Below are 23,239 nucleotides of genomic sequence, written 5' to 3'. Positions count from 1 at the left end.
AAATTTGTTAATTTTATACTAATTTTTTATGATTTTTTTTTTTTAGAAATTTACTCAAATTACAAATCCAAAAAAAATTACAGAGAAATTGAGCATTTCTGTTTTTACATGTTGCAGGTATAGTCGTATGCAGAAATAAAATACGAATTTTTAAATGTAAGTCGAAAAGCTAAAACTAGAACTTGCATATAATTTTTTCATTAAAAATTCCAAAATTCAAAGTATTTATCATATTAAATATAATAATTTTAAATAAAAACATATTATTTATGAATTTTTATTGTATATCAAGAACATATATTACAAAGCCAAATAAAATACAGGGAGCGAGCAAAGGTAATAAGGAACACTTAATTCCGGAAGCACAGACTGACATAATTAATCTCAACTGCCATGTTCACGAGAACACAAATAAACCAGTGATATATGATCAAGCATACCACAATAACGGTGCTCGTGACATTATTATATGAATTAAATGCAATGCTTCAACTACAAGATATCATAATTAGCTACAAAGCTTCAGCTTCAAGTCCTCACCGATACGTATATGGTTTAAGATAATGAAATTAATCAATGGCTTTATTATTAACCTGCAGAAGATGACCAAATACATACACCAAAAAAAGTTGTAATCAGAATTGAAAATCAAATCAGATTGGGCTGCCATATTTTTTTGTTTTTGAAGTAATTAAGCATCCAAATTCCATGGTCATTTTCGCTTCTTTGCGACAAATTGGGCTTGGTGGAGAATTAATTAGGTAACAATGAATGTGAAGTGGATGCTGCAAACAAAATTGTTTATTGACACACCTTATATCTATAATTACTCTTTTAAGGTGAATTTTGTTTAAAACACCCCTTTTCATTCTTATAACATATCAATAATAAGAGTATGTTATATAAAAAATAAATAAATTAGAGTGGCAATAAACATTCCCTTGAAGTTCCTATCTCATTTTCTTTTGTACCCCCCCATCCTCAACTCTTCCTTATAGGTTTGAAGCTGTTAAAATCTCGTATCGGCTATAAATATGGCCAAAATAAAATTTATGAAGACTATCATATCATCAAATTGGGCACTAGCTTTTAAGATTGAATTAAGCCAACTTCAAATTCAATAGAAGTCCAAAATGCAATCTCCACATTCAAGAAGAATTTAAAGAAAGTTTTGTCAAGTCAGTGTAAAAAATGAAATGATTGAATTCAGAACTATGAAATGAAGAGAGGCACACAGCGAAGACAATTTCATAGAATATCAAAATCCTTGAGCAACTATGCAAGTCATAATATTAAATAATCATTAGCCATATAGGCCTCAGCACTTGATATCTTCATGACTTCTGCACAACTTAATAAATGTATCTTCCATTACAAGACAGGTAACATTCTTGTGAGTAGACTTATTAGAATCTTTGGTTAGAGCAGTGAGTGGGATCAATAAGAAGGTGGATATAGAAGCAATATGAGGTATAGGAATTAAAAAGGGCATGCATATAGACGAAAGCAATTGCTCTAAGAATAAAGACTAAATTAGACTTCATAAGTTTCAAAAATGTAATTCATTTTTCATCTAATAATTCATCAATAATACAGAAATACAGAATGAGATATAAAACGTGAAATACAAAAATATATGTTACCTCAAAAAGTTGGTTTACAATTGGTAAGAAAACAATTATTGTACTTATTCCACATCCAATGGGACTTGATGATGATGCTGGCAGCAATTCATTCACACAAATTACGTGTGAAAGAGATTTAGGAGAATCAAGATTATTCTTTCTTGCTGTTTGTAGTATAATCTCCTAAACTCTAACAGGTTTCTGAAGGACAGCAGATAACACAACTTCAGGTTTGCCTGACCCAACACTATCGACCTTCTCTCCCACAGCCCATTTCAACTTTTTATATCCAAATCTTTCTATCAACCGAGTCAAAGCTTGTTTCTTCTCTTCATTGCCACAGAAGAAGTTATCAAGCCAAAACAAACCACCAGCCCGCAAAACTCGATCGATGTCAAACATCAAAAACTCCAACTTCTCTAGCTTACCTCCAACATCCAAGCCGCTAGAAGCATGAATCAAATCAAATACATTGTCATAGAATGGGAACTTATGATCTAAGCTTAAGTAAAGAGGCAAAAGCCCTCTTGCAGCAATGAACTCACTGAATGGAGCATCAACATTGAGAGTGCTAGTAATCACTGTAACATTCCTATCAGCCATTCTAGCAGCAAAGGATCCAGACCCACCACCAATGTCAAACCCTATCCTAATTCCTCCACCTCCCAAGTCCAAAACATCATCAACTAGAAAATCATTCTTACTTTTAGCCTTGATAAACCTCTGATTCTCATTGCCATTAACCAAATCAAAGCAACCAATGCACTCTCTACTCAACTTCTTAGCATTCAAACATTCAAAATTCTTACAATTAAGACCACTCCAATTAACTGTCTTATTACCAACAGGTTTCCAAAGAGAATCTGGAAAGGGATAAAGGCCTACCTTAGAAACAGTCTTTGCAAAACACCTCCTTCTAGGCAAAGGTTCACATCCTTTCAAGATCAGTTTCTGTGCCACACTCCAATCATCAGGGCAAGGTCCAAAAACCTTGTAACTCATGAACTGAGACAACAAGTCTGCAGATTTCTCACATGAATGGCCAACAGATGGCACCATTTCAGTGATCCCAGTTCTTGAATCTTTGCCCAGAGGGAGCTGGTGGCGCTGGAGGAATAGTTTGAGTTCACTAGCAATGTTGGGTCTTGAAAGATCAATGCTTTCATATCCTAGAAGCTCTTTCTCCATCTGGGCCAGTTTCTTCTGAGACAAATCGATCTCTCTCAGTATGAGTGAGACCTGTTCCGAGATGACAGTGATGTTCTTGTGACCATGGTGAAGAAGGTGTTGTTGATGGTGTTTTGGGGAAGCAGTGAAGGCATAGAGAGCAAAAAGATTGGTTGTGATGACAGAGAATATCATGAGAATGTTAACAGCTGAAGAACACAGAGTTGCTCTTTGGAATCTGGCTGTTCCATCGCCTATTTTCAGAGAAACAGAACCCATTTTGGTTCTTTCCTCGTGCAGAGAGAGAGTGAAAGATGAGAATCACTGAATCAGAGTGTGAGATGTGCAGTGTAGCTAAGTGCAAGTTAATTAGATTTCGGAGTAAGTAAGAAAGCTTTGTTTAAAAGATAACCAAATCCAACAAATGAAACCCTGTCGGTTAATGTATGGTTTTCATGTTACTTTACTGAGGGTAATGTCTCAGTTGATACCTTGCTAAAATTAAATCTATGGCAATTTAGTTTTTTTATGTCATGATTTATTAAACTACTTTTCCGCACAAAGATTAAGAGATCTAACTATCGTCGTGCAATTTTTTATGGTAAAAAAATAACACCTATCGTTTAATACAACGTTTTGGGTTAATTCTAATTAAGCCACATATATTTTTATTATAATTTTTTTGGAAAACAACTTTGTATATATTAGAAGGAATTGGTTTTACGAACGATTTTACTATAGTTTTCTTTTTTACAAAAGTGATGTTGGTTTTTATTAACCATCGATTAATAATTTTGACATACTTTTTATATCGAACATAAAATGAAATAACGTATTATATTTGCACCTTAGTTTTTTATTAATTTAATGAACGAATTTTAATATATATTTTAAGATATATAATAAAAAAATTATATTAAAAATTATTATATATTTTTATTATGTATCATAAATTGCTTTGGGCAGTGTTTTGCGATAGTGCACCAGAACGGCACGTTAAAAAATAAATGCATATAATGGAACCGAAAGGTCAAAGCTGAATGTCAAATACACCAATAATTGACGCCTCGGTAATGAGAATCACTTATTTATATATAAATTAAAATTAGAAAGTATTTAATATATTTTTTAATTATTCATTTGAATAAAATTAAAAAAATCATTTAAGACTTACTTTTTAAATACTTTCTACATTTTTTATTGGTTAATTAACTTTTAAATATAAGCTTTATTTTTCGTATTAAAATTACATTGATTTCTTGTAAATAATTAAATTGAAAAAATAAATTATTCATTAATATTGTCAAAACGTGAAGTAAAAAGAAATAAATGAAGTAATGAAAATGCCATTATCTAAAATAAAAATTACTGAAAGCTATGGACAAATTAAAAAATAATTTTTATTCAAAAGTTTAAAATTTAATGTTATTGATGTATTTATTAATATCATACTTTTTAATATTTAAATTTTTCAATTTCTTAATCACATTCTACAACATTCATACTTTTTCTTTATTATAAATGGGGCTAAATAGCTCGAAGTATAACAAGAAGCTACAACATCAAAACTAATAATTTTGAAAACTTCGTAAGGAATCACTTGTCAAAATCAGGTCTGTAACTTCATCTGCTTCTCGAACATGGAATAAAATCATTATTCTCCCTAAGTAGGCTTCTAATTCCTGCTAATCAGAATGAGACACCGTTGAGATGGACAATTAACGAGAAAGTTGCTATAGAATCCATTTCCACAATTAGGCGCTCAATCTTCCATTCAACAATAAGATTTAAACCATGAAAAACACCCCATATTTCTGCTTTGGTAATTGATGCAAAACCCATATTACAGGAGAAGTAAGACATCTATCAGAAGAATTTCTAATAAGACCCCCCCGCAGACGACTTGAAAAGAAGGAATCTTAATTGATCCATCAACATTTAATTTAAAAAATTTCTCAAGAAGAGTAGACCGATTAACTGAAATGTTCTTTATAGGAAGAGAATTATCCAAATTAATCGTATTTGAAAAAATCTCCCAGTAGCAGCAATTGCATTTAGTCTAGCAAGAATATTATAAGGAAAGTCAAACTTGCAGGAAAAGACCAAAGCATTTCTATCTTTCTAAATATACCAAACCTAGTTGGGAATAACTACTTTCAAGAAATCTGCTTATATTAGCTCCTCAATCAAAAGTTAAATTTTTTTAAGAAGTCATCAAGAAAGCCCAACTGAACAAAAATTCAACACAATACTCCTTAATAATTGAAGACCATAAATGAATAACTATCTTATAATCATGATTTGCTTTGAATCACTGTTTCAACCATCATAGAATATCTTGGAGTAAGTTCAGAATCAACCACTCCTTCCTTTCCTTTCAGAATAGCTAGGAAGCTTGTCATGAGCTGCTTTCCAAAGGAAGGTTTGGATTCTAGAGGACCCTTCCAAGACCAGATTTTGTTTAACATAAGATCAGATTTGCACATGATGGTGATCCAAATTTGCAAGAGCCTCATGCTGTCTTAAGAAAAAAATCTAGCATCAGCTTTATACTTCCAAGCTATAAAATCATCCTGATCTAGAGAAGGGGGAAGGATACCAGTCATTTCGTTACAGGTCTCACTAGGAAGAACTGGTCTGATGAGATTTTAATCCAAATAATTCCTTGCCACAAAAAAAAGCTAAAGTAAATTCTTTTTGCCAATCTTCAAGTTGAAATTTAAAATAATTTTGAAGAGTATTCAAGTTGGAAATAAAATTGTCTATCCAATATTTAATTTTATTTCCATTACTAAGAATCTAAGTAATACTATTTTTCACAAAACTCCAAGCGGCTAAGATACCTTTCGAGTTACCCAAATTTCGTCCAGGGCAAAGATCATAAATTAAAGATAAATAAACTTTATATTCCAAACAAAGAGCTTGAACCTAGAGAGAATTTCGATTTTTTCCAACTCATACTTTAAAATGTCATTTTTTTGTCAATTTAAAATATTAAAACAATTAAATAGGCATTCTTTTCAATTTTACTCTTAAGCATTATCGAGTGATTTTTTATGCTGTAATTTTTTTAGTAGCTATCATTTTATCTCCCGACACGGATAATTTAAGAACATTGCGTTACTTATTAAAGCTATGACACTGATGCTTCAATACAATTAATTAAAATCTACATCTTTAACAGGTTAAAGATTTGCAAATTATCTTTCAAAGGAAACAGACAGCATTTGATTTGGAGTTGCAAAGGTCAAGGTATGATTGAGAGAGGAACTGCTTACATTGGGGCAAGAAATCAGGTTTTGATTTGGAATAAAACTGGTGCTGATTAGCATGTAAACTGAATCTGAAACCTATACCATCTGAAAGCTGTGTGTTAGCTTTTCAACAAAACAAACGGTGCTCAAATCCGACCCGTACAATAGTTTTGCACCAAACTGTGACTGCACTGCTTTCAACAAAAGAAGCCTCTGTATAATCCTTAAAATCGCTCTAAAAGCCTGTTATATGTGTGTGTGCGAGAGAGAGTAGACGAAATAAGATATGCAGATGAAGCAACCGACATGTCAACCTTTAAAATTTGAAACTGACCACGTTGCTGAATAATTTCATATGCAAAATAAATCCAGGCCAATCATGCTGGAAGGTAGAAAATTACCCTCCACAAGTAATAAGTTCCAAATCTATTTTTTTCCTTTTTAATTACCCTCCCTCTTTTTTCTTTTTCTTTGAAGAATTGTAAAGTGAGCGACAACTGTTAACAACATAAATGCAGTTCAACTATAAAGTAAGTTCCAACAGCATATCCCAGCAGCAAGCATCAGAATCAGATCTTTACCTTAACATTCGTTCACCAATATTTTTTAATGCACAAGGGGGAAAGAGGCATGACAATCTCTTTTTTATATGCACAGTACTTGCAGGGCATCAAAATGAAAGTTATCTATTCTTGCTTCCATTATCTCCTCTCCCAATTCTTCCCTCTCTTCTTTTCGTGCTCTCTATCTTTCTCTTCCACTTTTTGCCCTCTATGTTCAGCTAAATAACACATACACTTCCTCTTGAAACTTGTTAATGTAATTCCCTCCACTATTATATCAACCTTTACAAAAGAAAAGGCTCCAAGAGAAACCATGCTTTATACTTACCATCCCAGTATGTATATATTGATCCAGCCAACTGGCAGGTAAATAATTAAGGACTCTTCAATTTGGTTCTTTCTAGTCATTTGTGTCGAAAAGGCAAAAGATATTGCTCCTACTTTTGTTTTTACCCTTCTCCTGAATATACCAAAAAGACAAAATTCAAAGGATAAATATTCTTCCTATTTCATAATGACATTCTTGACATGACATACATTGTGTTTGCTCACACAACCATATATATGATTTTCAGGGAATGAAACTCCACAGTCTGCTCCAAATAATGCAATTACATTCATTTTTTCTACTACTCATCCATCAACAGGACAAATGAAGTCTTAACTCAAGCCTTAAAATCAATTACACCTCAAGCATACACTAAAATTAACAGTAGACATTGCAACGAGAAAGGGGAGGGGAATCTAAACCAATACACACACCATGACCAAAAAAGCACTTGAAACTTGAAAGTATCATAAAAAGTAAAAGAAATCTTTACCTTCAATTTGACTATTGCTTAAATGGTTCACCCCACATGACTGGCGGCAAAGAATCAATCTCAACCACAAAGCTGGCCCCTCCTCATATTGGGACCTGGATTCTCTGCATTCAAAATTCCTGCTAGTTGGTTTTGCAGGTTCTAGAAGCAATGACAAGGAGGGTAAGTGACAGGCCAAGTGATGCACCTCATCATGATCAACCATCTGGTTTCTATCCTCACACACAAAATATCTGATCACAATGTTTGCAGTTTCACAAATTCCACAGCACAGATATTGGCCAGTGAACCTTGACTATGAAGCATTATAATGTTTCCAAGTATTAACAGTACAAACCTAAGTCAATGAAGAGCTTTGCAGAACCCTTCAAATTATTAACAGTCCTAACTCCTGAACTTGCGTCATATTTGGAGAGACAGAAAGTTATTGAATGTACTACATAAATCAAACTTCTGCCTAAACTTGAATGGCAATTCCTGAAGCTAGAGATAATGATATTATGCCAAACTCCCATACTATGATATCAAAACTTGTGTACCAATCCCACTCCCCTGCCAGAGGGAAAAGCTCCTGACAATTAAAAAAAAATTAAAAGAACTTAAAGGTAAGTCAAAGAAGAAAATTATAGTACTCTCTATAATCCTTTTTATAAGGCACATTCTAGAAGTTTTTAGTGGTCCTTTAATAAGTCCCTTTATAATTTCTATGAAACATTTATTATGTTCTTTCTATTTGTCCTTAATTAATGAAGTTAGTGGAAATCTAAATTAAAATTAAGAACAGTAAATGTTGATAGTGGGATTAGGTTCAATGGTATTAAATGAAGATAAAATTGTCATTATAATATTTTTTAAGAAATCAAAAAACTCAACAAACTTTAACTACTTTTATTGGTATGTATAATTTAGTGGAAGGTGCCTTATAAAAAGAACTAGAGTATTAAAAGGAACTCTCTATATCATACAATACAAATGAAAATGTCTAAATTTCCATTTGAATCAATATATAAGAAAATTTACATTTAAAACTGATTGCAGCATAAAACATTATCCAAGACATTGCATTAAGAGGAAATAGATGAATTACACATCATGCACGGCGTTTACTCAAACGCCATGAATTTGGTTCGTGGTATCTATCATAAAGTGGTTCTATACGCTCTTGACGCTTTCGTTTGCTCATCTTTGTAGGATCTGCCACTTTGAAGAATCTTGGAGCCAATTCAACAAGCCATTTGGGATCTATGACAGTGACCTCACGCATATATTCCTTAGTTGTCATCACAAGCTCATGGTAGATGACCCAGTCCGGCTGTCTCTGGAACAAAGCTGAACTTGGATGGATGTAAACAGGCTGGTTCTCAACTAGGGTTCTGTAACCTTCCTGAGGGTCCTTCCTAGCAGCATGGAAAAAGAATCCTGCGGTGATAGCCTTCCTGATTTTGGTGAAGTTTTTTCCAGCACTAACGACATCCAATTTGTACCTGAATATCCATACAAGTGTGTTAGAATGCAATTTAATATAATAAACAATAATGCAAGGGATTACAGTCAACATAATAACAAAAAATCATGGCAAAATGTTGGTTACAATCACAACAGGAAGCCCAAAGTCAAAAACTTACGGCTTCCCCTACATAAAGAGAAGAATCTCCACATTTCAGTATATTCACTATACATCGAATATTATGTTAACAACAATAACATTTGTAAAATCATTGGGCACCTCAATAATTTGATGCAAACTAAATCTGTCCAACCAAAAAAACAAACGTAGAACACAGCAAATAAAACCTTAAATAAAGCAAGTAAAATATTTAAAAGAATAGATAGATATCATACTTATCCATGATGGTGAGAAGCTGTTTCCTGACATCCTGTGCTCTTCTCAATGATCGGGACTGAACAAAGTTCTCGAAACACCAGGGCCCAGAAAAATTCTTAGCTTTCCAAGCCTCATAAACAGCAAGAAGTGTAAGATGGTCACCCTCTGGCTGGAAAAACTTTGCCCTCTTCTGATCTGCTTGGGCTTGTTTTTCCCTAGGCCGGTAAAAAATATTGCCTGTCTGGATCATGGCAATTATGGTCAAAATCTCATCACTGCATCCAAGGTCCACACTGGCAAGCAGCATCTTGGACAATGGTGGATCCAAAGGAAATTCTGCCATTTTCCTCCCCAGTTTGGTTAAAAGGCCTTCTTCATCCAATGCTCCAAGACTGTATAGCTGCTCCATGGCAGAAATAAGTGCTTGAGGTGATGGTGGATCCATAAAGTCAAAGGACAGTAGATCATTTATCCCCATAGCTTTCATATTAAGAGTAGTCGTCCCCAGATTTATCCTTTGAATTTCTGGAATTGTAGTAGGAGACATCTCATTCCTATATGCACTCTCAGTATACAGGCGATAACACTTCCCAGGTCCAGTACGCCCTGCACGTCCAGCTCTTTGCTTGGCTGATGCTTGTGAAATTGGAGTTATCACCAAAGAATCTAGACCTTGCTTTGGGTTATAAACATTTTGCTTAGCAAATCCAGGATCAATTACATAAAATATCCCATCAATAGTCAAAGAAGCCTCAGCAATGTTAGTAGCCACAACCACTTTCCTTTTCCCAGGAGGAGCAGGTTCAAATATCCTAGACTGCATTTCACTAGGAAGGGCACTATACACCGGTAAAATGATCAGCTCCGGAACATTCTTACCCAATCCCTTCATTCTCTCATAGAGAGATTGGCAGGCAAAATCAATCTCTTCTTGACCAGTCAAGAAGAGGAGAATGTCTCCTTCAGGTTCCGTCAAGTGGATCTGTAGGACAGTGATTAAAGCTGCATCTAAGTAATCACTTTCGGGTTGTTTAGTATAGAGTATCTCCACAGGAAATGTTCTACCAGGAATTGTAAAGATGTTACAGTTAAAGAAATAGCCTGAAAATTTCTCAGCATCCAGGGTAGCAGATGTGACAATCAATCGCAATTCAGGCCTACGCTTCACTAGTTGCTTCAGCAGTCCAAAAAGCACATCAGTATGAATAGTTCTTTCGTGGGCTTCGTCAAGCATTATAACAGAATACTGTGACAGATTCTCATCAACCAATATTTCCCTAAGAAGCATACCATCTGTCATGTACTTGATTACAGTATCTGGTCCAGTGCAATCCTCAAACCGAATGGCATAACCAACTTCCTCTCCCAATCGACAACCAAACTCTTCTGCAACTCTCTTTGCCACTGACATTGCAGCCACCCTACGAGGTTGAGTACATCCAATTTTACCTTTTGTGGTGTAACCCGCTTCAGCAAGATACTGTGTGACCTGAGTAGTCTTGCCAGAACCGGTTTCACCAATAACCACCAACACCTGATTATCATGCACAGCCTGAATCAATTCTTTCTTTAACTTATAAATTGGCAAACTCTGCCTCTGCTCCTGAATAGAAAGCTTTGATCGTTGCCCAAAAGTAATGGTCTTCCCATAGGCATCCTTCTTCCATTCCGGCATATCATAGGCTGATAAGCCAACACCTCTAAGCTCCTGGGCAAGATGCCTTTCACCTGTCTCAGGCATAGGATCTTCCCAAGGACGATTAAGATCCTTTGGAATTGAATCAAGCATTGTACGTTGTTGTTGTTCTCTTACTTCCCTACGCTCCTTTATGAGTGCAGACTGGAGAGCAGCAGCACGACCTAGAGAACCTTCTGGATTCTTAAAAATCTTAACAGGAGACATATCCATGGAGTATCTGCTCTGCCCTTGCAAGAAGGCAGGTTCATCCTCATTCATCTCAATCTCAAGCTCTTCCTCACCACCTTCCTCTTGGTATAGCAATCCATCTCCCTCCTCATCATAAGTTGGATACTCCGAAACACCCAAAACACCCGAAGCAATCAATTGTTTTGCTTCCCATTTCTCCGGTGAGCTCATTCTCTTCAGAGGTCTCCGCGAAGAACCAATATCATCCTCCTCCACAATCCTAATACCCGAAAGACCTGTCCTGGCAACCGGCCCATCCTTCGGTGGGTTCATCCTCAAAGCTTCATCCTCGGTGTTCTTCTTCAACGGAAGAAGATCCTTTCCAGTATGCTGATCAACATCCCTCATTGAAAGACTCAACTTCTGACCAGAAACTGAAATCACCTTCACATAAACCTCCTGATCCCGCTTGACAACATCCTTAGCATTACTAATCCTTCGCGTGGCAATCTGTGAAACATGCACCAAACCCTCCTTCCCTCTAAAATCATCCAACTGAACAAAGCATCCAGTATCCATAACCCTCGACACTCTCCCTTTATAAACCATATATAACTCAGGTTCGCTAGACCCATGCAGCGTATCCCTTCGACCCTTCCTATTACCATCACCATTCTCCCTCCCACGTTCATTCTCTCCATACCCATCCCTTCTACGCCTCTCATATCTATCCCTATCCCTATCCCTATCCCTATCATATCTATCTCTATCTCTATCCCTATCCCTATCCCTTCCTCTTCTGCTATAATCCCTTCTATCATCGTCATCATCATCTCTATCTCTTTCATACCTGTCTCTGCGCTTATCTCTTCTATCTCTGTCTCTGTACCCATCTTCTTCATCTGTTGGTTGTTTCTGCTTCTCTCTGATCTCGGATTCAATTTCCTTCTGAAGCTCCTTCACACGGTCCCTATCGTCTGCGATAGCAAGAGCCTTGAACTTGGTCTTGGAATTGGTGTTGGCGCTCTCTTTCTCCTTCTTCGAATCCTTGGGCTTCGGAGGAAGAATGGCGTGTATTATTTTGAGAAGCGTTCGAACGAAGTAATCAGGCATCTCTCCACCATTCTCCTTCAGTTTGGCGTCGAATTCTTCGACGTTCTCGGAGGTTCGACCTAACTCAGTAATGAACTCGGCGAGAACCTTGTCGCCGGTGCCAGTGTGGGACTCCAACTCGGTGCAAACCTTCGACACCAGCGACAAGTATTCAAGCTTCTTCAATCCATCCTCTGGATTATCCACGTCCATGTTCGCAAATTGAGAAAACTCAAAACCCTAGCTCTCCGATCTCAACCCTCCTTTGTAATTTCATTTTTTTGTTTATGAAGTTTTTGGTCAACTCTATTGCTTCGGATTCAGACGCGCCATTCAACGACGGCATCTGGTCTTATGTAACAGGCCCTTTTATTTTATGTTTTCTTTTGTAAAAAACCGAGAAGCCCAAAGGGAATGCAAGACACTGGCCCAATACCAAACCTCAAGCTTGTATAATCGAGAAAACTCTAGAACCGGGAAAGAACTAACGAATAGTTTTTTTCGTTTCATTTGCTTGTGGACTACGCTAGTGGGCCCTACCCTTTAAACTCTGACCATATTGTTGAAAAGCTTTTTTATCTTATCATTCTAGATTTTGTAAGTGTTCTTTCTCTTTCTTTTATCGATGAAGCATGATAAAAATATTATTATTATTTTAGTTTTTAGTATTCATTATCCACATCTATATATTAACTAAAATAATTTGTATTAAGAAATGTTTTTTTTCTTATTTGATTAACCATGATTTATTTCAATTTAATTTACCATTTTTTAAAATTTAAAACATGTTTAACTTATGTTTAATCAAATGTATCATTGCATGTATTTCTCTTATATGTTTTAATCGTCATGGTTTATTATTTCCTTGTTATTGAATCAATTTTCTTTCTTCTTTATTTTACAACACGTGTTTTGTGTGAAAAAAATTGTTGAATCAAATCCATATTTTGGATCTTTATTTAATTATTCAATTGAAAGAGATTCTTATTATTCTTAATTTTCTAATTGTCAGTCAATTTACTTCAATTAAATTTGAAAAGGTGTGATATTTACAAAACACCATCAGATTAATATTTAATATATAAAATCATTTTTTTAAATAAGAGGTTTTAAAAGTTTATTTATGATTTAATTTAATTTTATCATTAATAAAAAATTGTCTATTAATAGGCCAAATTTTAGTTAACTAACTTTTAAATTTAAAACCAATTTATGTAAATAGTATTTGTTTATTCACTTAATCAATTCCTCATTTATCTACTCAATTAAATATAAATTGTATTAATGAAATTATATGTATATCAGTTGCATATTATTAAATGTTTTTTAAATCTAATTTTATATATATAAATCAGAAAAAAATTATGATGTTTCCAAAATTGATGGTTTTAGATACCTTTAATAGGTATTAATGAGAATTAAGATGTGTAATTCATATTCTACATTACTTCATGACATTATTTTTCTTTTTCTAATGTTATTTCAACAATTTAAAAATATATAATAACTCTTAAGACTAATTTTATAAATTTATAAATTGAAATTTAAGTCTTTTTTAGAAAATATTATGTAGTCTTATTTTAAAATTTTAATTATGTTAAAAGTTTAAAGCAATGTTTAGTAAACATATATTTAAACTTAATTATTTGGTAAAAAAAATAAAGGAACTTGAAATTTTTAAAAGATACCTTTTTAAAAGTTATCTAAAGAAATATTTAACTTTTAAAAAATAGTTATTAATTTTTTTATTATCATCTTGTTTTTTATTTATTTAAAAAAGACAACTTATCCTTTATATGACTAAAATCTATGTTAATCTCGTTATCTTTTTATTCTTCTCATTTTTACGACAATGAAGGTCTGTTATATGTAAATATATTTTATATTAAAAATTATTTTTTATATTAATATTTAGTATAAAATTGTTAATTTTTTACATAATTAAATTTGTATTCTTCAAGTAATAAATTTTTAAAGAATAAATATTCACTATATTCTAATTATTGCTAAATGATATTTAATTTTAATATTATATTAATATAATATTACTTATCTTTTTAAGTCATTATATACAAATCAATTAGTTGTATAATTAGTTTGTCACATAACTTTAATTAAATAAATTACTTATCTAGTTATAAATATATATATTTCAACTAATTTTATAAATAAAAGCTATAAATTCACAACTTTTAACTTGTTTTATCAAGAACAACTTAAATAAAAAATTAATGTTTTGAAATAAATTGAAGTAACAAATTATATATATTACTTATTTATTTACATAATAATTTTTATTAAAGTAGAACTCTTTATCAATTAATATCTTATGTAAACAATTTTAATAATTAAAATTTATTATAAATATGAATAAAAAATTAAAATCAAGAGTAGAGTTTACACAATACATTTTTACATAAAATATCATTAGGGGGGGAAGGGTGGTTAAGCAAGAAATGCAAATTCCAACGTGAAAAAAAAAAGATTAATTTACTCTCTTTGTCCTTTATCAAAATAGCTTTGAAGTCAAAATACAAATATTCAACTCATTACAAGCAGGCAATGCCTAAGAAAAATCGGGAGATGCCTCAGACAAACAAAACATTTTTAACAAACACAAAGTGACATCACAAACACAAGTAGTCTGTAACTTAAGAATCATACCACACTATGTGTGACTCAAGAATAACAGTGAAAGTACAATAATGTACATAAGAGCCTCACTCAATTGACAATTTCTAGGCTTATAAGTTCCCCCGCAAACCCAACTGTCACAGCCAAACTTCATCATCAAATTTTGGGGGGCAGAGAGGGAAAGCAAAGGACGTAAATGGAATTAGAATTACAAACTGCCAATGTGCCACCGCAGGACTCATCATTAACTATTGTTGAACAATGTTGAATACACTAAATCTGTCAAGTGTCAATTCACCTCAGCCATTTTCTCTCTGAAAGAAACAGAAATAAGGTGATAAGTTATACAACTTATAAAGCACGACTACAACTTTGTTACTATTTACCAAGCCTAGCTTTTCTTTTAGAAAGAGTGAAAGTGTGCATGAATGAATGTAAACCTGAGGGATACGTACTATGGTACAAGAGACAAAAACAAGTGCAACAATTGAATAAAGCAAAGTTATAAAATATTGAGTAATGACATGACAAAATATTCGGCATAAAATAATCATCCAGATCCAATTTATCTGACATAACAAGGGAATTATCATATGCTTAACACAAACCCAACCCCACATCCCTTACCGCTTGAGCTATAATTTAATAGTGTTCCAACACTTTATTTTACCTTATAAAGTGAATCGAAAACAAACCCTTCAAAAGGCAGAAAATAGCATTTTCAATAGCAATCATAACAGGGTGGGTCATCCAGCATTAGTCAAAGGAAATATTTTCCCAAGAACTGTGAATCATTCTTTTCTTTGGTTAAAAGAGTAAATGTACACTCAGATCACCTAAATATATGTGAGACATCACATTGGTACTCTAGTGATAAAAACACCTACTTGATCCTCAAAAATATTGTGATATAAAATTGGTCTTTCAATAACACATTTTTTGCCTTAAAAAAACTTGTATATAAAATGACAAAAACTTAGTCCTTGAAGGAAGAAATGTGACAGTAATTATTACTGAAGGACCAATTGAGTGACATATAATAAATGCGGGACCAATGTGATGTCACATATCTTTAGAAGACCAAAATTAGTATCTATTAAAAATAATAAATTTAAAAACCACACCTAAGAGTCATCATTATGGGACCCAAAAAAGGCAAGTAATATTTAGAAAAGAATGTATTCCTTATACTATAAAAATTACCATGAAGAGCATTTACACCATTTCCCTTTGCGCCCTGCTGGGCATGAGATGTTGATCGTTGGATGCGTGGAGAATCCTGCCTTCCAGTTGCACCAGGTAAGGAATGTCTCTTCTTAACAGGAATGTCTTGGTCATGTACATCTGGACTTGATCTTGGAGAGTTATTTGCATTTATCTTGGCCCTAGCAGATTCAGTAGCTTGCATGAAATGGGGAAGAGAACTATTGTTACTACTATTATCTCCAAGCTCTTGATCAGCATGATCAGGTTTTACCAAGCCAAAGGATTTTCGTCTCTTGCCATTCAGTTGATCTTTTGGCAATTGTTCTCTACTACCTCTTGAGCCTGAATCATAATTTGCATTTGCAGGAGACTTGTTAGCAGCAGACAGTGTTCTCCGTCTATTGCTGGATCCACTCTTGTTGACTTTGCTCTCTTTAGTTTTCACAGATACCTGACTTGAAGGTGTTCCTTGGGATTCAGGGATGGTCATATGGCTTCTTGGTGAAGCTTCTGGAGACAACTTGGAATCATGCAGACCGGTGTCTGTCTTCTCTCCCAACAGTTCAGATGCATTCTTCTTGGGCTCAGCAGCAGGCTCTTTAGAATCCCCAAGCATCACTGAGTGAACCTCATTGTCATCGACCTCATCAACAATTTCTAATGGATTCAAATCAGAGTTAGGTAAATTAGAAGTTGGAGTGGCACACAGAGCTTTTCCCTCAACACCATGATCAATCTTATTTTCAGGATTATTTATGGCTTCTGCTAAATTTTTTGCATCATGCTCATTTTCCATAGTCCCAACGTCTGATATGTCAGGTGAATCCAGAGTTGAAGAAATGGAGAGTTCAGTACCACATTCAGAGCCACCAATTCTGGAAGGATAGGGAGCAGAATTCTCAGAAAATAACTCTTTTGATTTATATGCAGTATCTGTGATAACCGAAGAGGTATCTGCTTGAGATTCAACAGATGCGTCTTGATTGAACAAACTGCTTGACCTACCTGAATTTGCCGTTAAACTCAGCTCTTCAAATTTTGAATGTGCAGCAACAAAAGCAGGATTACTGAACTTCCTTGACCCATGTACAGATTTCTTTCCCTCAGTCTCCAGTTGGTCTGAAGCAAATGTTTTCATAGATTGTCTGTGCTGTTCGCCATCAACTTCAGGCTTCTGAGAAAGAGAACTAGGTTCTTGTAGTACACTGGCATGTGATTCCATTTTTTCATTTTGGAAAGAATCAATTTCAGTTGTGTTTACTTTAGCATCATCTGCAATCACCGATTCAGTAGGAGCCTGTTCCAAGTTATCTTTTACAGGAGAGGAAGTTGAGGGACTTGCTTGAAAATTGAAGTCGTTAACATCATACGTGGTCAGCTTCTTTTCCTCCTCTAATTCCATGTTTTCAATTTGGTAAGAATCAACTTCAGTTGAGGTAACTTTAGCATCCTCAGTAATTGTCTTTTCAGTAGGAGCCTGTTCCAAGTTCTCTCGCACAAGAGAAGATGTAGATGGGCTAGTTTCGAAGTTGAAGTTGTTAGTATCATGAGCTGTTGTCTTCTCTTCATCCTCAGATGGCAGAGGTGAATCAGTAACAGTGGGCTTAGAGTCTTCTACCTGAAGTAGAACTTCAGATGGAACACCTGTTTCCAATTGAGTCACAGAAGTGCTATCTTTGGTTTTGTCTGGTTGTTCTGACATACAAGTTGTTCTCTTGTACTCGGCAGAATCTTTTGAAGAAACAGACATCCATCTCTCCAACCAATTCCAAGCAGAATCAGCTTTAGAAGGGTCGCATTTGATACCAATAGGTTTGTTCTTAGGTGTGGATTCCAATAGCTTGAATGAGCAAAAAAAGAGAAGAAATACTTAGTAGGAATAAACAAATACATGATGTTAAACGGTAACATAAATAATGCAAGTCCACTGTACCTGATAAGCAAACCTATTGTTGAGCAGCTTCTCTACAGAAGTGTGCGTCACATTTGATTTGGTTACATCACTCACATGATGTTCATTACCCTAAACCATGGTACAAATAAACAAGGTACGTTTAGAGCAGGGCTCAGCACATTCTATTTGACAGAAACTCAAAATATGATAATTGATAATAGATTTCTAAATGAAAAGGATTATTATAATATCAGGCTAGAGTCAGAACCACAATTATTAAATAAAGAAGTAAAACTGCAGAGAAGAGTTCCAAGAAATAGAAGCATTGGAACATTTCTTGTGACCACGAATTCCAGCTTAAATATTTTTTAGATTAATGAGAAGTGCACATAGCTTATGCTTCAGGGATTGGAAAGTTTTGTTTGCTTTACGGTTCTACCTTACACATGATAAACAACCTCAATTACTAATCATTGCCACTCATGAGTCATGATAATATAATAGGATTGTGTGCATGGGTCATCTTGTATTGTATGAAACAATTTTTCATTATTCTGAATTCATATTACATTGCTCACTCGCAGGAGGCCCAGTACTAATGAGGAAGACACTAAAGTTTCTTGAGTGCATTCTGAGCTGCATGCTCTGCTCAAGTGGAAGGGGTGAGTACGGAGTTGATTAGAGATCCTATGTTAAATCAAAGCTTCAACTAGTAATTTTCACATCCAAAGGAAACAATGATCAGTTTTGTTGAACAAATATGTTGAGATTCTTATCTACTGAGGTACTATTATGATTAAACAAAACAAGTATTGCAAACTTCAATAGTGAATAGAATCATGAAATTAGTAACTACTAAGCATGCACCATTAAATTGATCACACTGGGGAGCAAGGCATTTGCTAATCAATAATTTTCAATAACAATACTAAAGCTTTTAAGCAATCATTTTTTCCTTCCTTGTGATTTAAATGATTTTCTGAACGTGCCTGCTTAGCATGTCGAGCTCGCACAAGGAGCTGCATTTTAACAATAGCTTGCACACAACGCAGTGTTCCCACAGCATGCTTCCTGACCAAGTGCCCTCGAACAGCAGCTTGCAACTTCACTGCATTCTTACTCTTTAGCAATGCTCTTTGAGCCTGAAAGCAACAAGAATATGCTATTTATAAGAGGGTAATTTTTTTTTTTCTTCACACTAGATTCTGGATTAACAAACCTCAAAAGGAGAACATACCAAGAACCCCCTAATGGCAGCCTGGACAATGACAACAACAGACTCAGGTAGATGGACATCCACTTTTGCCTCAGTTTCAGTGATAATTGTTTCTGACATTTCTGAGCTTGCCAAGTTAGATAACTGGGGCTTCTCATCAGAGAAATTTGTTGTACAAACCTTCTCAACAACAGCAGGTTCAGTCATTGATTGAAAATTAATACTTGTACATTCAGAACTCCCCTTATTTGCAGTAGATGGGGTCTCTGTTATCACAGTATTGCTAAGCACACGATGCCTTGCAGATCTCTTCCGGAAACTCCAACCACGTTTATCATTAGAATTGATCTGGAACACCATTTAAGAAAAATCAATTGTGAACACGAACTTGATCCCATATATGTGTGTAATGGAAAGGGTATTAAACCTCAGACTCTTCTAACAGCTACCAAGAAAGTATATGATAGATAAATATGTTTGAAGCAAAAGCATGACCTAAGAACCTAGTCATCATTTAGAGTGTGTTTCACATGCTGGGAACTTGACTTCATTCTTAGTTATAATTTCTCAAATATAAATGAAATGAATATTCCTATTTCAATTTTGTATAACAAATACGCCACCTTGTGCAATCAAAAGTATTAATTTTTTTATTAAAAGGTGCAATATTTAATGTTATTAATGCATTCTCACCTTGATTTAAATAAAAATTCATTTATCTATTCCTTAACAAGGCAACATTTAACAAAACTGTTACTGTTGCTGTTGTTGAGCTTTTAATTAATTTTACCACAGAATTGAAAATAAAAAAAATTACAGATTTACATTCCACTTGAAGTAGAACTATTATTTATATCAAATTAATTCACCTCTGTCATTTTCTTTATGAAAGAAGCAGAAAGTGATAAATCAATCATACACATCATAATGTATGACTATTATTTCCTATCTATCCTTCATCATTGAGTCTAGCTTTTCCTCCATAAAGTGTGAATGTGAATGCATGTATGTACACTGGTGGGGAAATAACAGGAGACCCAAACATGCGTAACTACACAATAACTTAATATTGGATCTCCAACGATGCACAAACAAATGAAATAAATATTTTCCCTAAATGAATTCTGTTTCAATGATCAAACGAATAATGCTTCTAATACTCGTGACATTTCAAAGTGTCAAAGGCACCACAATCAATCTTTCACTTATCTAATGCAGTTGAATCTGGTAGCATAGATCTCATAATCTCAAAAACAATTAACTTTATGTCAACTAGGCATAGATCTCATAATTTCGCCAATAACTAAGTATATATAAACAAAGCATGAAGAGGAAAATACTATATCACGATCTAAAGTGTGGAATCGACATCAAGAGTCATATTTCATGTGCCTAATTTTATTTTTTCTCAATTCATGCTGAATCGCAATGTCAAAAGAATAATTCATGTGGATCAGAATAAAAAATGGTGTCATTTTCCAGCACCGGCAATTAACAAGTTCCGCGACGACGTGCACCGTGATTTCCCAAACAAACAAATGTCACATTTTATTATACACGAAAACAACAGCAAAATCGAGCACGATCAAGAACAGTAGAAAGCATCAACGGCTCCACAAAATCCATCATAGCTGGTTACGAAATCAAGGATCACAAAAACAGAAGGATTATAAAGATTATATATATATATATATATATATATATATATTAACAATAGGAAAATTGCATTACTTTTATTTTCTAAAATTGGCGCTCACAATGCACATCTCATAAAGCTAAATTAATAAAATGAAGGCCATGAATCCAAAAAATGAAAAGAAAAAAAAAAGAACGAACCAAACAAACCATGAAGCTAAATTCACCAATGCAGGAAACATAAGAGAACCAAGTCCTTACATCTAGATGGCAAACATCCTCGGATCACACAGAAACACAAACATATTGAAGGTTGTAAAATAGAGTGTCGCATGAAACTCACCTCCGATACTACTTGGTGATGATCATCTTTCTCCGACGGATCACCGCCACATGTGATTAATCTGAAGCAGGAACTCGATTTCCCCATGGCTCTCTCAGTTTCACACTTCACACATACACACTCACAATCTCGATTAAAACAAAGAGCAACCTACTCAGTTACCGTATGTTGGAAAATGTAACAAAGTAAACTTAAAAACCACGGACCTCAACACACTCCTTAAATCTAGCTTATGGTGTTGCTTTGAAGTCCGTGTTGCGTGTCTTCCTTCCCTCGTATCGTAAATCATGCTCGTTTCCGTCATTTAAAATAAGGAAAAGAAAAATTGACTTCTCTACTCTGACGTGAACAGTATATCCTAGAATATGAAGTATAATCATTCTTGTTAATTTAAAATTTAAATTGTTATAAAATATTTTAAAAAATTGACTCATTGTTGATAAAAAATTATAATTTTACTTTATTAGAATGTATGATAAACATAAAATTTAAATTAATTACTATAAAAGTAAACAATTTTAACATTATAAATAATATTATTATTAGTATATTTTAATTAAATTCTATAAATAATACATATGATAATAATCTTTTACTAAAAAATTGTAGTTTTATTTTATATTTTAAAAAATTTATCTTTAAATAAAAAAAATAGATAAAATGAATTACACATAATTAAATTTAGTCAAAAATATATTTTAAAATATATTATTTATCTCAATATTTTATAAAATTATTTTAAATTTCTTTTTAACTTTTTTTCTTTCTCTTCGTCTTCCTCTATTTTTCTTATAATGTCAATATTTTTTTGCAAGTATCTAAATTATTTTAATCAATTATTATATTATTATTATTCAATAAATGATCTTTCAAATTTGTTCATAAGCAGTCAATCTTTATCATATATTTTTTATGCAATAAAATACTATTCATCTTAACATTTTTATTATTTTAATCAATTATGTTATTATTATTTTTCAATAAGCGATATTCCAAATTTGTTCGTAAACAGTGAACTTTTTATCAGGTATTTTCATGCAATCAAATGCTATTCATCTTAGTATTTTTATTATTCTTTAGAAAACTTAAATTAAAAAAATATAGTATATTGTTTTCTTTTTCGGTTATTAAGTAGGAGCATTAATAATGTCATTTTTATACTTTGCTGGACTCAAAATAGAAATTACTCATTGTTCTTTAATTGTTGACAGTGAGCATGACATCAGACTCGCCACTCGGGAGAAAATTACAATGCTGAGAATTCTCTTTGGTTTTTCTTCCGATTCTCGGTTGAGTGCATAGCATTATTGCCTCGCCTTTTCGTTCGGGCTTTGGACCCATTCCAATTCTTTCATCTCTCAATAATTTCATGTTTTTACACTTCAAAAATATTTTAATTTTAAGATACGTATTCGTTTGGTTTTATTTTACTTTACAACTTTATGGCACTACTCTACTACCATTAACAACAAACAAAATTGATTTGGCAGTAAAGTATTATTCTACGTAAGTTTACTGTTAAAACATTCACACAACTAAACGGGATTGGTTCAAACTAAACAATCATTTGCTAATCAATAGTATTTAAAAAATAAACTAATCATTTTCCTGAAAAAATGCTTTTGTCACGTTATGATTTTTTCACACAAATATTAATTACATGTAAAATACTAATCGTTGATTAACATGAATTTTATTTATTTTTTATTTGTCTTTCATCTCATCATTTAACTCACTGTTTTCCCTTTTCGTCTTATTATCATCATTCAGTTATCCTTGTTTAAACAAAGTTCAAAATCCTTGTTTAACAAAGATTTGTACTATCCATTTAGTTAATCTATCCTTCTCGGAATACCTTGTATAGGTTCATTGGCTGTAACGTTTTTTATTGTCTCAAAAAGATTTTTAATATTTTAATAAGATTAACAATATAGGTTTAATCCTTCAAGTTAACCTACTAAACCCACCAAATTTAGTGAGATAATTTACAATTTCAAACTTATCAACCTCTTAACCTATGTTTACTTAAGTAGCATTTTAAAATAAGTCAAAATGAGAGCATGATGGGTTGAACCTTCGATTATTTTTAAAATAAGA

The 23,239-nt window shown here is 33.4% G+C and overlaps 3 protein-coding genes across 10 annotated transcripts; all 3 read right to left on the bottom strand.

Annotated features, from left to right (window-relative positions):
* Positions 1-1,707: 1,707 nt before the first annotated feature.
* Positions 1,708-3,127, bottom strand: LOC113847769. 2 transcript variants are annotated; one of them, XM_027477039.1, is made up of 2 exons: positions 2,413-3,127; positions 1,708-2,292 (listed from the first exon to the last, which is right to left on the bottom strand). In XM_027477039.1, the coding sequence occupies exons 1-2, from the start codon at positions 3,069-3,071 to the stop codon at positions 1,809-1,811; spliced, it is 1,143 nt and encodes a 380-aa protein (XP_027332840.1). In that variant the 5' UTR covers positions 3,072-3,127; the 3' UTR covers positions 1,708-1,808. The 2 variants fall into 2 exon arrangements, with proteins under 2 accessions (XP_027332840.1, XP_027332839.1); XM_027477038.1 differs by having other exon boundaries at positions 1,708-3,127.
* Positions 3,128-4,286: 1,159 nt separating this feature from the next.
* Positions 4,287-12,558, bottom strand: LOC113874968 (probable pre-mRNA-splicing factor ATP-dependent RNA helicase DEAH5). Of its 6 annotated transcripts, none has more exons than XM_027513317.1 (7): positions 9,273-12,475; positions 8,518-8,914; positions 7,431-8,001; positions 6,628-7,069; positions 6,071-6,237; positions 5,392-5,456; positions 4,964-5,313 (listed from the first exon to the last, which is right to left on the bottom strand). In XM_027513317.1, the coding sequence occupies exons 1-2, from the start codon at positions 12,425-12,427 to the stop codon at positions 8,521-8,523; spliced, it is 3,549 nt and encodes a 1,182-aa protein (XP_027369118.1). In that variant the 5' UTR covers positions 12,428-12,475; the 3' UTR covers positions 4,964-5,313; positions 5,392-5,456; positions 6,071-6,237; positions 6,628-7,069; positions 7,431-8,001; positions 8,518-8,520. The 6 variants fall into 6 exon arrangements, with proteins under 6 accessions (XP_027369120.1, XP_027369118.1, XP_027369116.1 ...); XM_027513315.1 differs by having other exon boundaries at positions 4,964-5,309; positions 6,071-6,289; positions 6,628-7,642; positions 7,768-8,001; XM_027513319.1 differs by lacking the exons at positions 4,964-5,313; positions 5,392-5,456; positions 6,071-6,237; positions 6,628-7,069 and adding an exon at positions 4,287-4,474.
* Positions 12,559-14,681: 2,123 nt separating this feature from the next.
* LOC113847201 (protein IQ-DOMAIN 32-like) lies at positions 14,682-21,417 on the bottom strand. Of its 2 annotated transcripts, none has more exons than XM_027476153.1 (6): positions 21,143-21,417; positions 19,186-19,512; positions 18,938-19,090; positions 17,988-18,077; positions 16,052-17,894; positions 14,682-15,162 (listed from the first exon to the last, which is right to left on the bottom strand). In XM_027476153.1, the coding sequence occupies exons 1-6, from the start codon at positions 21,227-21,229 to the stop codon at positions 15,143-15,145; spliced, it is 2,520 nt and encodes an 839-aa protein (XP_027331954.1). In that variant the 5' UTR covers positions 21,230-21,417; the 3' UTR covers positions 14,682-15,142. The 2 variants fall into 2 exon arrangements, with proteins under 2 accessions (XP_027331954.1, XP_027331953.1); XM_027476152.1 differs by having other exon boundaries at positions 14,714-15,162; positions 16,070-17,894; positions 18,896-19,090; positions 21,143-21,365.
* Between the last annotated feature and the right edge of the window lie 1,822 nt (positions 21,418-23,239).

This window comes from Abrus precatorius, unplaced genomic scaffold (assembly GCF_003935025.1).
Source record: "Abrus precatorius isolate BTA unplaced genomic scaffold, Abrus_2018 Scaffold8, whole genome shotgun sequence".
NCBI classification, from domain to species: domain Eukaryota; kingdom Viridiplantae; phylum Streptophyta; class Magnoliopsida; order Fabales; family Fabaceae; genus Abrus; species Abrus precatorius.
Note: the sequence above shows the minus strand (reverse complement) of the source record. Positions and strands in the feature narration are given on the sequence as shown.

What these genes read in the sequence shown, in the direction of transcription:
- LOC113847769 (XM_027477038.1), bottom strand. Translation starts at nt 3,071, where the DNA reads ATGGGTTCTGTTTCTCTGAAAATAGGCGATGGAACAGCCAGATTCCAA.
- LOC113874968 (XM_027513314.1), bottom strand. Translation starts at nt 12,427, where the DNA reads ATGGACGTGGATAATCCAGAGGATGGATTGAAGAAGCTTGAATACTTG. An exon ending in CTTCTCACCATCATGGATAA is followed by an intron (nt 8,915 to 9,272) that starts GTATGATATCTA and finishes ATGGATATTCAG; the next exon opens with GTACAAATTGGATGTCGTTA.
- LOC113847201 (XM_027476152.1), bottom strand. Translation starts at nt 21,229, where the DNA reads ATGGGGAAATCGAGTTCCTGCTTCAGATTAATCACATGTGGCGGTGAT. An exon ending in ATCACAAGGAAGGAAAAAAT is followed by an intron (nt 18,078 to 18,895) that starts GATTGCTTAAAA and finishes ACCATGGTTTAG; the next exon opens with GGTAATGAACATCATGTGAG. An exon ending in ACAATAGGTTTGCTTATCAG is followed by an intron (nt 17,895 to 17,987) that starts GTACAGTGGACT and finishes TGCTCATTCAAG; the next exon opens with CTATTGGAATCCACACCTAA.